Source organism: Lutjanus erythropterus, chromosome 6 (assembly GCF_056507025.1).
Source record: "Lutjanus erythropterus isolate fLutEry1 chromosome 6, fLutEry1.hap2, whole genome shotgun sequence".
Classification (NCBI taxonomy): Eukaryota; Metazoa; Chordata; class Actinopteri; order Lutjaniformes; family Lutjanidae; genus Lutjanus; species Lutjanus erythropterus.
Window position 1 is genome coordinate 15,331,405 of NC_139322.1, and position 15,306 is coordinate 15,346,710.

The 15,306-nt window shown below is 39.3% G+C and overlaps 1 protein-coding gene across 5 annotated transcripts in view; it reads right to left on the bottom strand.

Moving 5' to 3' along the window:
- tmcc1a (transmembrane and coiled-coil domain family 1a) overlaps positions 1–14,359 on the bottom strand; it is a 61,277-nt gene extending 46,918 nt beyond the window's left edge. For 2 of the 5 annotated variants that reach the window (XM_084720799.1, XM_084720798.1), the window contains exons 1-2: positions 14,224–14,359; positions 11,609–11,688 (exon numbers count right to left, since the gene is read on the bottom strand). In XM_084720799.1, the coding sequence (XP_084576925.1) occupies positions 11,609–11,688; positions 14,224–14,338 (195 nt within the window). In that variant the 5' untranslated portion in view covers positions 14,339–14,359. Of the gene's footprint in view, positions 1–11,608; positions 11,689–14,223 lie in introns of those variants that run through there. The other 3 variants (XM_084720795.1, XM_084720796.1, XM_084720797.1) reach the window with 2 other exon arrangements.
- Between the last annotated feature and the right edge of the window lie 947 nt (positions 14,360–15,306).

Genomic DNA, 15,306 nt, shown 5'->3' on the forward strand with positions numbered 1-15,306 from the left:
AGCATATAAAGTTGATGGTCAAAGTACATGTTTGGTTGTCCACATGTAAAATTATGTAAAAAAAAATACAGAAAAAGTAATTTAACACAACCCAACACAGCCCTCCTTAACTGTGACACTTGTGTTGTCCACGTTTCCCATGAATTTTGATGAGGTGTTTCCTGAAGGTATTGTTTCCAATGAAAAATGAGCTAGGCTTCTCAGCTCGTTGAGGAAACTGGCGACACACACCGCAGTACATTACGTCCTAGATGAGGACGTCCTCCTGCTTCCATTCAGTCCTACATGTTCGTGACTGTTTCATTTTTTGTTTTGTTTTTTTCATTGTTCACCTTTTGTGTTTCTGGTTCTTCTGTAAATATTGCACCAGTAGTTTAAGTAGACTTAGTAAAGCCATACTGCAGTAGCTCTTACATATTGGTAGCTAGCAAGTGACAAGTGCTGTTCAGTCTGCCGTCACGCTACTTCAGTCATCCCCCATCCAAGAGGATCAATGACCCAGCACAGTGGCTAGATATTGCTTAGGCTTATGTTGAATTATCAGGCATTGTTAAACTAAGTGTTGTCAATAAATAACCAACCCATTAAGAGACAAATGTTTGATCTAAGGTAGGCCGAGATTTAGAGACAACAGGCTGATGCTGATACTGTAACATTATGACTGAACTCCAGCAGCCTCCCACTCAAACTACGGTTAGTCATCGAACAGTAGTCACCAACATTGTTAAGCTATTTACCACACCGGCAGTGAATATTCACAAATCTTATGTTCCTCAAATGTCAGTGTGAAAACTTTGCTTATTAATAGGGTTGTTTGTAGTTTCTTATTCAGCATAATTTAAGGAACTAATTAATATTTATTGTCATCAAAAATGAATCAACACTGCTGTCAAAATAAAAAAATTACAGTTGAGCACACTGAGATCCTTTTCCTTTCCAGGAAAGATGGGGAACTGGAGATCATGATGGATTTGTATGTTTATTTGTCTTACAACTTGCTACACAGCAGCTTTTCTACATTCTCCTATCTGTCTCATTATAGGAAACCATGATCTTGACGGCATGATGCTGCTCTGATGTAGGAAGGAAGTCTGCTTGCAATACATGACAATAGTAAGGAGATGTAAATATTTTAAAATACAGTTTAATATCACCATAGAGTCCAATGCAACACAATGCAAAAGACTGAGAATCTGCATCTTCATTGATTATAATCTAATTTGGTTGGTCTTCTTTCTTTCTGTAATTCTTTGTTTGTTTGTCTGTGTTTTTCCTTGAACCTTCTGTGAACTTCCTGTATAACCACAGAAGGTGAACAGCCATGCACACAAGTGTAACATGATCAAATATACGTGCAGGGTTGATTATGCATGCATGCATGCATGCAAATCACACTGACACAGTAAGTGGCATTTGCTGGCAGTCACAGTGAAATGTAATTGATTATGATGAAGCACTTTGTCTCTGTTGTTCTGAAGCTGGTGAGTGGAGGGGTAAACCTATGTTAATCCTGTCCTGAAGCTGAAGCTGAACCTGAAGCCCTGTCCTGGCCTCAGTGCCCATCCCTCCCTCTGTGTCTGTAAATCCCCTCCTTCATCCCCAGGATGATCCCAACACTGGATTGAATGTTTTCTTGATTGCCTACGGTTTTATATTCATACTAAATCCTCTTTCAGGAGCCTTTAGAGGACAAAGCTTTATTGTCAGACTTGGTGTGTATGCTTGTGTATGTGTGAGAGGTCCCCTCTTTGTTTACTGTAATTTAAGCAAGACTTGTCAGTCCACCTTGATGAGGCCATGACGCAAAAGAAGAAACGCCAGATGGATCTTTGAATGACGACAGACATTAACCACTTCATTGCAGCACATTATTCCACTCTGACAAAATAATACCGCAAAAGTTTCAACAGTTTCACGGTTCAAAACAAGCAAGTCAGTATTCTTGTGTATAAACAGGATTTTGTTTTATTTCTGAAAGTCTGAGAAAAATAACTACTTCAATTTTGAAAATATATATAAAAGAGCAAGAAATCTCATTCTTACTATCCTTTTTAATGTGTATGTTTCAGACCATTTAAAAAAAAAGTGACACTGTACTTCGGTGAACCTCTCAGGGAAATTCTCTCTTCACTTGCTCATCGGATCAACCTCTAAAACATGCTAGCGGATGGATATATTTTGCTGTATTTAAGCCCTGTCCAGTAGTATTATCAGTGATTAACAGGTGTCAGTGACAGCTGGGGTCAGCAGCCTCAGTGAGTCAGCATGTTTCTCAGAGATCTGACAATACTGTCAAAGGTGAATTACAAACGACCACATGGACAATGGCCTCTGTGGAACCGTGTCACCCTCGCCCATACCCTCGTATAAATACACACACACACACACACACACACACACACACACACACACACACACACACACACACACACACACACACACACACATCCTTGTCCTTAGTTCTGTAGTTCATTCCATTCAGTTGAGCTGCCAGTCGTCCAGCCCTGCTGTCATTGTCTTTGGCCGGCTAAACTGGAGAGATGGTGAAAGCTCAGCAGAGCTCTGGCACTGGCAGACTGGGAAAAAAACAGCTCACACTGGCAATTTGTTATTTTGTGGATAGTGACAAGCATGTGTGAAATACTACAATAGATCCAGTTTAATGAAATAAGAAGGTATTGTGATAACTTCCTGTTTTTTTTGGTTCATTTAAACAAGCTCTGTCAAGTGCTGGTGTTAAACAACAAAATTACAATATCACAGCTGGCTGTAAATGGTCACTTTAGCTCTCTGGGTAGGAAAAGCTGCAGCTTCATGCAGGCAGAAAGATTATATTGATGAAGATGTGGCACTAGTGTTCTAAAATAACATCCATTATCATTATTAAACAAAGAAGGCAATCAAATGTGATTATAATAAAAAGAGATTAAGCTCCAGAGTTACATCGGTGACGTGACACCTCAAAGTGCTAAGTGATTGCAGACAATCTAGCATAAAATGTGAAATGATAAAGAAAAACAAATAATGTATCAGGGGCCTCATTACAGAAAGATCTCCCAACTGCGAGTGACGTCTAAACTTAAGAATCGAAGACAGGAAAAAAAACATTCTTAATACAACAGAAACTCCAAAACTCACGGCTGTGTCCTGCCCTGTCTCAGAACTTATAAGAAATCCGAACCAGAAATGTAAAGTCGATTCACTAATCAGCACTGATCCTGACACGTCTGTTTCTGTGTTCAGAATGTACACAAGACTGCCTGTGTCCTTGACAATGGCCACGTCACTTCACTTGTTACTGGTTAGCATGATATTGAATATTTGATGATATCCGATGCTGGTACTGATATGTGCACATATTTTTTCCACCTAACTTCTTGCTCTTTTTCTGATGGCACACTGATGCAGCGATAAAATATTATGTTTTTTCAAAATAAAAGGCCACCATATTGCACCGCCATGTTTCCACAGTAGCCCTGAGTGGACAAACAGAACGACAGCTGTAGATGCAACCTTTCTCATCTTGCACAAGTTTCGTGGCCAAGGTGGATTCTCCTACCTACTAGAAATGGGTGGATGATGCAACGTGTTTGCAGTCTGCAAGCTTACCACTAGATACCACTAAACCCTACACACTGTTCCTTTAAAGCTTCATCATACTGTTTGAATAGCCTTTCAAACATGCGTTCATGTTGTTCCCAGTCTTCACTATTGGCCAGGTGCCAAGTTCAAGTCCGAAATGTCATCCTAAACTGAGATAAGATAGGATTTCAGACTTAGGAATGGGACTTGAAATTAGCACTCAGTACAGTGTGAAGTATTATAGTACTATTTCATGCAACTTTTGCCATAGTTACTCTGGTTCCAAACCAAAATTTCTTTACACTAACATGATCACCGATTCGTCTTGACTCTTTTATTTAACTCTACTTGTGACATTAAAAAAAAGTGGGCATAACCAACACAAGTGGGGGTCAATCTGGCCCGTGCTCTTGTGCTCTTTGACACTGAATCAGCCAAGTTGTTGCTCATTGTTGAACATACAGTCGCTTAACTCAAAATATGGCCATAGCTTAAACAAGCCCATGCAGTGTTTCCAGAAAAGTCTGAGAGCTGGTGTGGAATAGACCACTCTTTGTTCCCTCTGAGCCACACACAGGCCCATCGCTGCTCTTTGTGCTGGGCCTCTTTCACTGACAGACACACATCAATAAGAGGGGAATTAGGCCAGAGAGTTCTGGCCGTGATGTTTGTGTGTGTGAGTGAGGGGATGCATGGATATGTGTTAGAGTTTTTATCAGACAAAGACAGAAAAGGAAAGATATGGCGGGAATTACATTGTGTGGAAATGTGCATATGTGTACATACATGAGCATGTGTGCATGTGTTGTCTTTGACCAATGGAAACTGGCCCATATCTCATTCAGCAGCTGCATAATGACAGCATAGGCAGGAAACAGGAACAATCGTTATTGTATTTGTGTGTGTGTGTGTGTGTGTGTGTGTAGGTCAGGGAGGCAGTGAATAGCCGAGTTGTGTCAGTTGTGACAGTGCAGGAGATGACTTCAGCATACTGCACAGGGTGTGATAAGAGACACAACTCTTTGTATCAGTAAGTGAGAGAAGAGAGACAGAGGGTTACAGAGGGAGTGAAAGAGGCCAGACCGGATCAAAGGCATCCGTCCAAGGCGTGTTTTTGCCTGGCCGTGTCGGGTTCAGCTCGGACCCTCAGCACAGAGTGTGTCTGAATGAGGAGGTGAATGGCAGGTAGTTCCCTGACAGAGGCAGGCACAACGCCCTATTGTGCAAGATGAAACCCACAGGGAGGCCCTGCTGCCAAAGGTGCGCTCAGCTTTCCAGGAACAAGACAAACCAGAAGATACACAATCATTTACTCACACATGCAGACATAAAAAACGCATATTGGTGTTTGCTTAATGACATCACAGATTTGCATTCAAAAGGTGGAAAACGCTTTCTGCTTATACAGCTGCCAAGACGATTATTGACATTGTTTCATACCTGATTAGGGATGTCATAATTCTCCAAATCCACAATTTAATTTGAGGTCACAATTCGATTTGATTTTCATTTTTTTGTGTCATATGTGATGGTTAGACTATTGAGTCAATATGAGGTCAAGATCACAAGTCATTGGTTTTATGAACTGACAACTGTCATTTACATTTTCAAATTCTTCTTTCAAACTCCCAGTCCCGGCTTCCTGCTGCAGTCACGGGTTAGTTAGTTGGCAATAATGTGGTAGTAGGGGTAGGAGAAAAAAAAATAGATTCTCTTCAGTATCATGATCCTTTTTTTATGATTCACAAATCGAGTTTGGTAGAGTGTATGGAGATTTCTCTGCAGCGGCCGTGGGTCTGTTTATTAACTACATGAAATAAACCTCAGTGTTTTTTTGAAATATAAATCATGATATAGTCTGTAAAAGTGCTTGATTTAACATTTTCCCATCATCTAGGGTTAAAAAAAATTGTGATAAATCATAAAATTGAATCGCAATACTTATTACTACTAAAAGGCTGTATATTGTATTGATTAACCCAGAAGAGAAATAAACAGTAACTGCTCATGTTACTAAAGTGTGCTCCTGCATTCTTTACAGCAGAGTTTAAACTCTGCTTAGCGGAAACGCAGAGCAAGCTGCTAGATAATAGTAGGTAGTGACATTTGATAGCGAGGGTCAGTGGTATCAGTAGGCTTAATGCTCATTTTGAAATTGACACCCCTGCACCTGATATAAAATATTGTAAAATAAAATTAAATATAAAATATGTTTCATTAAGCTTAAATAAGGCAAAACTTCAGGTTTGGATGTCTGCATTACCTGATATTTTTGATTTGATTTTATCCCTTAGGCAACAGGAGATGATCTCTAACTACATCCTTTGTAACCACCCCCAACTCATATTGCTGTGAAAACCAATAAAAATAATGACTACAACAAACGCACACACACGCACACTCACACACACTCACGCAAAGAGAACAACAAGTAGTATGTTGGGTGTGAAGCAAGTCTGAGTCAGCTACAACTACCTTGCAGGTGGGAGGCTTACAAAGACAAAGTAACAAAGAGAGACTTTAATCTCCACACAGAAACTATGGTGTTGATCTTTTAAGGTTGTATAGGGCTGTAAATATTCCATGGATGTATCTCTAAGGTAAAGGTACAGTGAAGTGAAACATAACTGAAGACTGGCTGAGAGTCACAGGCTGCATGTTAAACATTATGTTGAATGGGACTGTATGTTTACTGGGGAAGCCTTATTTAAGGCACACCGCTGCATCTGTGCTCAACACCACAGCAAGTGTCCTTATGAATAATTCACCACATGCATGGAACTGACACTGCTCCATGTTGACAACAACTACAACACCACTCAGCACAGACCTGTGTCTGACCTGATGATGGTATTGAGGCTCCGCCCTTTTGTTGTTGTTTCCTAGTAAGACAGACGTTAATAAAAGGGAGTTTCCAGTGGACACAGAAATTATTAGAAAATGTAATACATGCAAAGTGGCCCTCACGTACTAACCTGATAGGTGTTTAACAGTGGCCAGGCCAACCTTGCCAACATAGCTCATATTCCACCAGCTCTGGCAGCGCATCATCAACCATCAACAGGCTGGAAACCACCTACACACCAGCTGAAATCTCATACCAGAGATTGTGTTCAAGGTGCACAGACATAAGGAATAACAGAGGGAATGCGTGTCAGGGTCAACCACGCACACTTTCTGCGACTGAAGAAAGAAACCTGCCAGGTTATCTGGCCAGAGGGCATCTGGCTCATTGTGGTGCCAGCAGGTGAGAACAACTTTACGCAGTCAGATATAAATCATCTGCATCGTCACCTACTTAAATAACTCTTCAGTGAGATCTCTGAACTCAGGTAACGTGACACCCCCACAGCCCACTAAAGGGGGGTTAGAGGGGATCAGCACATGCAAGCTCCGGTCTTGAAGCTTTTACTATGAGCATAATACTGGGCTCAACACGTAGGCTGTGGGTCAACAATATCAAGTCTACAGTCTGGGAGAAGGCTGACGTTGAAAGAGGATATTCCTCCTGACCTCCAAACCTTAAAATGCACTCTTCTAAGGTCTACCATCTAAAGACAAGAAGATAGTAACACACTGAAATGAAGGGGTGATCAAAAAACTCAGTTTTTTGCAGAATGTCTATATATCATCATCCTGGTCCGAATGAAAATCCTCGGTCATCCTTCCATGCAAAAATTTATTCAGATGTTTATCAGAAGCAAATATAGGGCCTCAGTTCTCTAAGTAAGACAAATCTAGCAGGTATCTTCCAAGCTACCACCTTTTTAGTTAGGGGTCAACGGAGATGTTTTTTTTCAAGGCTGATATAATACAGATTATTAATAACCAAGGAAACTAGAACTGATGTTTGGAACTGATATAGGTTTAAATTTGAGGTAAAAAAAAATCTAAGTCTTGGCATCAAAATTTAGAATAACAAAAACTCCAACACAACACTTGAAATGTGTTAAATTAAAAAAGTACTTTTCAAAATTAACCAATAAGATAGTGTTGTAGGCAGGACACTGAGAGGTAGCTGCATCAGAGCCATAATTAGTTCCTCATATTTTTGATCGGATTAAAAAAAAAAAATACTGAAATCGGCCAGGCTGATAGTTGAATGACCCCTCTTTTTGCTACTGGTGCTCAACCAGGAAACACAAAGAGTGAATTTTATACTAAAATGATTGTAACTTTGGAAGACACTTGATTTGAACAGCTCTAACTGCTTGATTCCACTGGGCACATCATGTGTGCGCTACAGTTTTGATCCGTCCTCCGCACAACTGCATGTCTCAACAGCAGTGCTCCAGAAGCAGAGCGTTTGATTGTGTTGACTTGTACAGACTTTGCTGATTTGATCATTTTTCCTTGTTTGCTGTGTGATTAAATATTTTGTTTTTTCTCTGTGTTAGTTATTGTGAATCTGCGCATGGTGTTTTATTTAGAAAACTGACCGGATTCTGTATGCAGGTTCTGTATCTGACTTCTTGCCTGCTCGGTCTGCTCTGTGCAAATTGACAGGGCTTCTGTCAAAAATAGACTTGGCGTGTATTTGAAGGGGAGCAGAACGGAGAGCCGTGCGCTGCAGCACTTCTGGTGAAATCACAAGCATCACAAGAATCACTGTGATTAACTCTGGTGGCCGCGGCGCAGACATAACGTGATGCAGCTATGCCAAATGGAATCAAGCGGTAATGCACTGAATATAATCAGGTCAAATGATGAAGCCTCGCAAGCTTCAGATAACCTTTGGAACATATTTTTGCACAAGGACTGTGAATTTAGCCTTGATTTTGTACATCACCATCACATCTCTTGTACAGTACTAAAACTTAAACCTCAGTCCTGTTTTAAAGTGTAAACTCTTGTGACGCTGTGTGACCCCTGCTTCTTTTCTGCCTCTGTCTTCAAACAGGAAGGGATCAGAGGGAAACAGGCAGCTCGTTGCCACTGGAAACCACAGCTTTTATAAAGGAATTTCACCTTCATTCTGTAAGTGTGGGAGTCAGTCCTACGGGAGAGAATGAACCCTGCACTGTCCACAGCTACAGGATAAGCAGGAAGGTAAGGCCAGACTTTTTACGGGTTTACTGGTGAAGAAATACCGCTGACTGTAGCAGAGGAAAAGAATGATTTCAGTCAGTGGCATCTAAATTAAGCTGCTCCATGACACCTCTGCTACCCTGTGGGCTTTCAAACAGCAAAGCCCTGCTGGAAGAGGAAGAAGGTGAGAGAAAGAGTGTGAAAGACAGAGAGACACAGAAAAACGGGAGAGAGGCAGAAAGAGAGAGAGGAAAGGAAAGTGGGTTTCCTCTCAGAGATGGAACATTTCCTCTTTAGCCACGACTGGCCTTTGGTTGAGATAACCGAGCCAAATCACTGCCTGAATGATGCTGAGATTTAGACTAAAGGGCAAAAAACAGATTATCTCAATCCCTTATGAAACACTTTTACATAATTTGTTTGAAAAAAATTGACAAGAAAATTAAAACTGCAACTGAAAATTTTTAGAACTTAATCATAACTTCAGATACATTGAAAACACAACTTCCCAAAACACTAGATGAAAATATTACCGAGTGTCATGATGTGGTTGAACAATGAACATTTCTCAGCACTGACTATCTTCAGTAATGATAAATATGATGAGACACTTTACAGATTTCTTACTTAAGCGTGATTTGAGCTGGTAAGTATTAACCAGAGGGACTCTGGTGCACCACAAAGACATGATCCCTCACCAGCTTTCCACTCACAAACACTGCCTGACGTACCGTACCATGGCCAAGAACTGAACCCAGATCTTTACAGTATATCTCCGTGTCTACAGTACACAATACATCATGCTTTCATCTGCAGCAGAGGGGACCAGCTGTGCATTAGGCACTAAACAAGAGAATCTTCAAAAAAAATCCCTTATTATCTTCTTAACTTAATGAATTATTGATTGTGGAAAAATGTTCTGTAACATCATAAAGCATCCATTCATCCACTTTCTATATCACTTATCATACTCAGGGATGCAGGGGGGGTAAAGTCTCTGCATGGCAGACATTCAGTGAGAAGTTCTGGACCCAGCGCAGTCTAACACACCCAAATAAAGAGATGAACACAGTCGCATTCGTAGTCAAACCTATGGGCAATTTAGATGCCAATTTCACCAAACCTGCTTGTATGTCAACTGTGGGGGAGAAACTGAAGCACCCAGAGGAGATGTAACTACTTTCAGCAAACACTGTGATAGCATGAACAATTTGTATATGCAGGAGTTTCCCACTGATTATAAAAACAAATGAAACAGCAGTGTTTTCCAATAGATTACTGCCATGCAGTAGAATAATTCATGCATGAAATGAAGTTATTTCACAGTCTCATTGTGTTATCTATTACAACCAAATCCAATTGCTACATATCCAATTGGACACACATACCTTGTTAAATTTGTAAATAATCAAAAGATCACAGTCAGTCTACAGGAGACTACACTGTACAGTGTCTACCATCTTCACAAAACCCTTTTTTATGGATCCACAATCCGATGTTTTTCAGCGAACACTATTAAGCAATAATTAAGGCTAAGATGTAACGAGCACTGCACTGACTGCACTGACTCTATCAAATAAATAAATGATATTGGATATCGGATCCAGCAAAACAGCCACAGACCATCACGCTTCCTCCTCCATGTTTGACAGTTGATGTCACACACTGAGGAACCATGTACCATGACACCTGTAGGAATTAGTAGCACCAACTTTCAAAGCTTGATCAACCTCCATTGCTGCAGAACACCTTTAAGTTGTTAACCCATTTCTTGTTAACCCAGGCCTTTTTGTATAATTCTGAAATGTACATTATTTATCAGTTTTGGGTAGCCTTACCATTTTTTTTAAACCTCTGGCAGTTCACCACTTACCTTTGTACCATTTCAAGCTATTCATTGGACTTGAACTGCTTGAATTTCAGTAAAAAAATGGAAAAACTGGGGTGTTCTAAAACTTTTGACTGGTAGTGTATATGCATACAAATAACACTACAAATGCATACAAATTTGCTATACATGTAACTGCCCAACTTAAGAACAGCAATCCTGATCATTATGACTAATTTGTGAAGAACAAAGAGAAACAGGCAACAGTGGAAAAAACTGTCAGCAGCAGTTTTCTCATTTTGTGAATGTGTATATTTTGAAAAGCATTGTAATTTTTATTTGCATCTGCCAGTACACCATCATGATAAGAGCTGACATAATAATATGTTGAATACACTACAGGAGAGACTTGATGTTCTCTACAATTAGGTGGTCGAAAAGTATGTGCATCACCAATTGGTCAAAATGAGTCTGAAAATATTTGATATTGGCAAAAATCCAATATAGAGCATCTCTTATCATATGCTTTAATCTAATCTATATCTTTCTTATCCGTGTCTGCAGCTTTGTTGGGAGAACTGCTAGTTTCCTGTACACACAGCCAATTAATCAGCCTCTGTGACAGCAAGGAGAGCAAACAGCAAATTTTGTGATCTGATGTAGGATAAGCACGTCTTCATCATATCAAATGCTGAAGAGGTATATGAAACTGAGAACAAACTGAAAGAGAGGCAACTCCATCTTTAGAATTCACTGAGTTCTGTTTTGTAAGCATGATGCATGCAAACACACATACAGTACTGACACACAAAAACGTTACACTCGTACAAAGACTCTCAATTCTAAGCTCAGCTCCTAACAGGGAAGGCACAATGTGAGTGCAGTGAGAGGAGGAGGAGGAGGAGAAGGAGGAGGAGGAGGGTAGCGTCATCGTGGTGGTCTGACCGTCAGAGTGAGACATGAATGGCTGCGTTAGCAGTGCCCTGAAGGGGCAGCCAAGCTCTCAGCCACTTAGCAGAGTATGCTGAACAGATAGTGAGATACATCATGTCATACCAGACCCTTCCAACCCTCTACATGATGTATATCTACTCTACATGCAACACAGTGTCAGACCACCAGGTTACAAAAATTGTCAGAGCTAAGTAGAGTAAGTGGATGAAAACAAACCTTCAGTCCATAATCATGTCGCTGGAGCGGATTTCCTTCATTGCAGAGGAGATGACAACCTGCTACATCTGGCCACAGGTCTTCAACAAAGCAGAGAGAAAGTGAGATGGAAACTGTAATCCTCTAAATGCTTCTTTGGCACATTGTACTCTCTGCGTCTGCCTCCCTGCTTGCCTGCTGTATGGCTGTGTGAGAGTGCGTATGTCTGTCTGTCTCCCAGACACTGATAATAATAGGTTGCGGGAAAAAACTGCTTCTCTGTGAAGAATACAAGGCATCAGATTTAATGAGGCTGCGGATGTCCATTCTTAACAGGCCATGAAATGTCTACAGCCCATCAGATTGCATTAGACAGACTAACATAAATCCTGCTGAGCATTTATTAAAACTTGTGTAGGTAGCAATTAACTGGCAGGGCCCTGGCTAATATCATAAGCTACAGAGAGACATCAATATGACAGGATCATAGTAGATAAATTTCATGAATTACCTGGAAATTGACTCCTACTTATAACTAAGGATGAAATAACAATCAGTTTTACAATAAACAGCACCAAAATTCTGCATGATTAGTGTTATGGTTTCAAATTTTAATAATCTTGATTAACGTGTTTGATTACCGCACTTTGAAAAATGGTAAATACTCTCCAGCATCATCCATAGTTAGCAACAATCTCCAAGATGCAGGCGCAGCAGCAATGTGGGTTTGTTTTGTGTCACTGAAAACATTAACATCGCAAAGCAAAATACGATATTTCAAATCACTGAGAGGTTTTTAACGTAAAAGTTGGTGAAATGTTTCTTTCAGTGGGTGTATCAGTACTTTTTGAACATTCTCAGCACATAACAATACAGCGATAATAATGGCAGCTGTGACAATTTGGTCACTACAATTGTGATACAAAATTTTCACTGCTTCATCTCTACTCACAACTAGGGAAGGGTATCGAAAACCAGTACTAAACCGGTACCATTTCCTGACTGGTCAGTCCTGAAATAACAATCAATCAAACAATCAATCAATCAAGCTCATGGACGATTATCAATATTGATTGCATGGCTTTGTTAAATACTCATTTCTGATTGGTCAATTATGGCATTTTCAGGTCTATTGTATTACATTATACTGTTGTATTTGTTATAACAGACCACTGCTATGGACTCTGGAAGAGCAATAAAATCATTTTTAAATCAATAAAAGCATTTTGAAATTAACAATGATGCACTTTGTACATTATTCCTTATGTAATGTTACATAACAGCTGACAGGGCAAAATGTTTTAAAGCGTGGACTCACTTCAGGACATTTGATGAAGAACTGCGGCTAAACGCGACTTAACTTGGTATTTCAACAAAAACATAATAATAAAATCTTTTGGCATCTTTTTGTGTCATGTCCTTATTTTTTACACCAAATTCTAGCAAGTAGTACCAATAAGAGCACTGCTTAGTATCTGTATGAGGAAGCAGTATCGGCAATGATATTGGTATCAATAAAATTTACAAACAACAACAACAAACTATTAATTTCATTATCGATTATTATAGAGTAGCGTGTTTTAGCAGAAATTATTCTGTTTCCAGACCATGGACTAAAAGATGAAAATTAACTTACAGCTAACTCTGGTGCAGCTTAGTAGCTGTGCACCGACTCTATCAAATAAATAAATGATAATAATAATAATCTAACGTGAAAATTACTTATCACAATTTCCCACAGCCTAAACTGACATCTTCAAATAGCTTTTTTGTCCAATGAAGAGTCCCAAACCCAAAGACTCTTCATTTAATATCATAAATGACAACGAAAAGCACTAAACCCTCACATCAAAGAAGCTCAAACCAGCTTATGTTTCACTTTTTTGCTTTAAAAATGAGTGTTAATGGATTATCAAGTAGCCAGCAATTTCCTTTCAATCAACTAATTGTTGCAGCTCTAATAAAATCCCAACTATACCCATTTCTACTCACAACTTTTACTCTGCTCCAGAGTCCATAACAAGATAACAACGTCTTCAAACTAGAGGACAATGTTAGAGCAAAAAATTTTATTTCCTGATGCCATGAATTATGTGTAATTCTGCTGTCTATTAACTACATACATGCAATGAGAGAAACCTGTTGTGCAGTTATGCACATTTTAATCATTTTGTTATTAAAATACTGGAGGAAAACGGACACATATGACTATTGATTATGACACTACAGGAGATGAAATAACGTTATAGCGACCGTTACGAAAGAAACGTAAAAAAAAAAATTCCCCGTTGAGTAACACCTATCTTACTTGATCCTACTTTTAAGCACTAACAGACAAGTATCTCTGCATGTTGTGACATTACGTAAAGCGGTACTAATGAAGCTAAAAGTCGGTTAAATGTTAGTTCAGTGCCAGCAGTCAGTGTTGTCAGTGAGCAGCAGTGTGTTAACGGACTCAGGTTGACAGTCCCGTTAGTGTGTCTGTGCACGGAGCTGCTCATACGATGAAACATCCACACGGACACACTAACAGCTTCTCCTCACGACACAGACACGGAGCACGAACCACACACACGCACAAACTGACGGCAAAACAACCCCAAAAAAAAAAAACTAAAAATATATTTAACACTTACAGAGGTGATAGCAAACTGTTGAGCTGACACAGACGTTCAGCGAGCAGCACCCCTCCTCCGAGTGCCGTCCGCCCCACGGGCCACCGTCCCGCCCCTCTGCGACGTCATGACGCATGACGTGTGCTAAAAAAAAAAAAAGGGGGGGGGGGGGGGCCAAAGATTGTTTTGTGATAAGAAGCCTCACTCGTGTGTTTAAAAACTGATAGCTTTCCTACACTTGCGGAACAGACATGGAGAAAACTTTTCAGTAACTTACTCAGCAACGCTCACAACGCTACGTATTTGTGTTACCATTACCTAGAGAGCTAAATTAAAGTCTGTGCTTGATTTCCTTAAAAAAGAGATATGTGTATATATGTGACAGAAAACTTTTATTTATTTTTTTCAAATACATGAAATGCTACAATACATATAAAGTTTTTTATAAGGTTTTAAAGACTCAATATATGTTAATGTATAACTGTCTGGACTGCTGAACCTCTCTCTTTCTATTTTTATTTGACAATTTCCCCTTGCTTTTTTCATTAAAATTTATTACCATTATTATTTTTTAATATAGTTACCCCTTAACCCTTGACAGATACATATTGCTGTTTATGATTTTTTCAAATTTGCAATAAAGGTTTTTTTTTTTAGTTTTTTCAAACTTTCTGAAAATAAGTTAGACAACTGGAAAACGAGGCCATGAAACCATCTGTTGAAGTAAATGCTATGGTAAACGATGATATTAAAGGATAAATTCACAGTTTTTCAACCCAGGTCATTAATTGCTGTTCTCAATTATAACTGAAACATTTTGTTGATTAATCAGTTGGTTGATGGACAGAAAAGTATATCAGAAACTATTTCAAGAACTATTTCAATTTAGGCTACATGATTATCATTGCAGAAAAGAATTTACAATAACACTTTTAATCACAATATATACAGGAAAATTTAAAAAGAAAATAATTCTATCAGTTAAATTAATCTTTAACTTTGTTTATTGTGTGCTGTGCCTCTTTTTTGGCAAATGAAATACACTAAAAAAGTGTAGGAAGGTGGAGAGAGAGTCTGAAACTATAACTGCACAAACATGTAGAA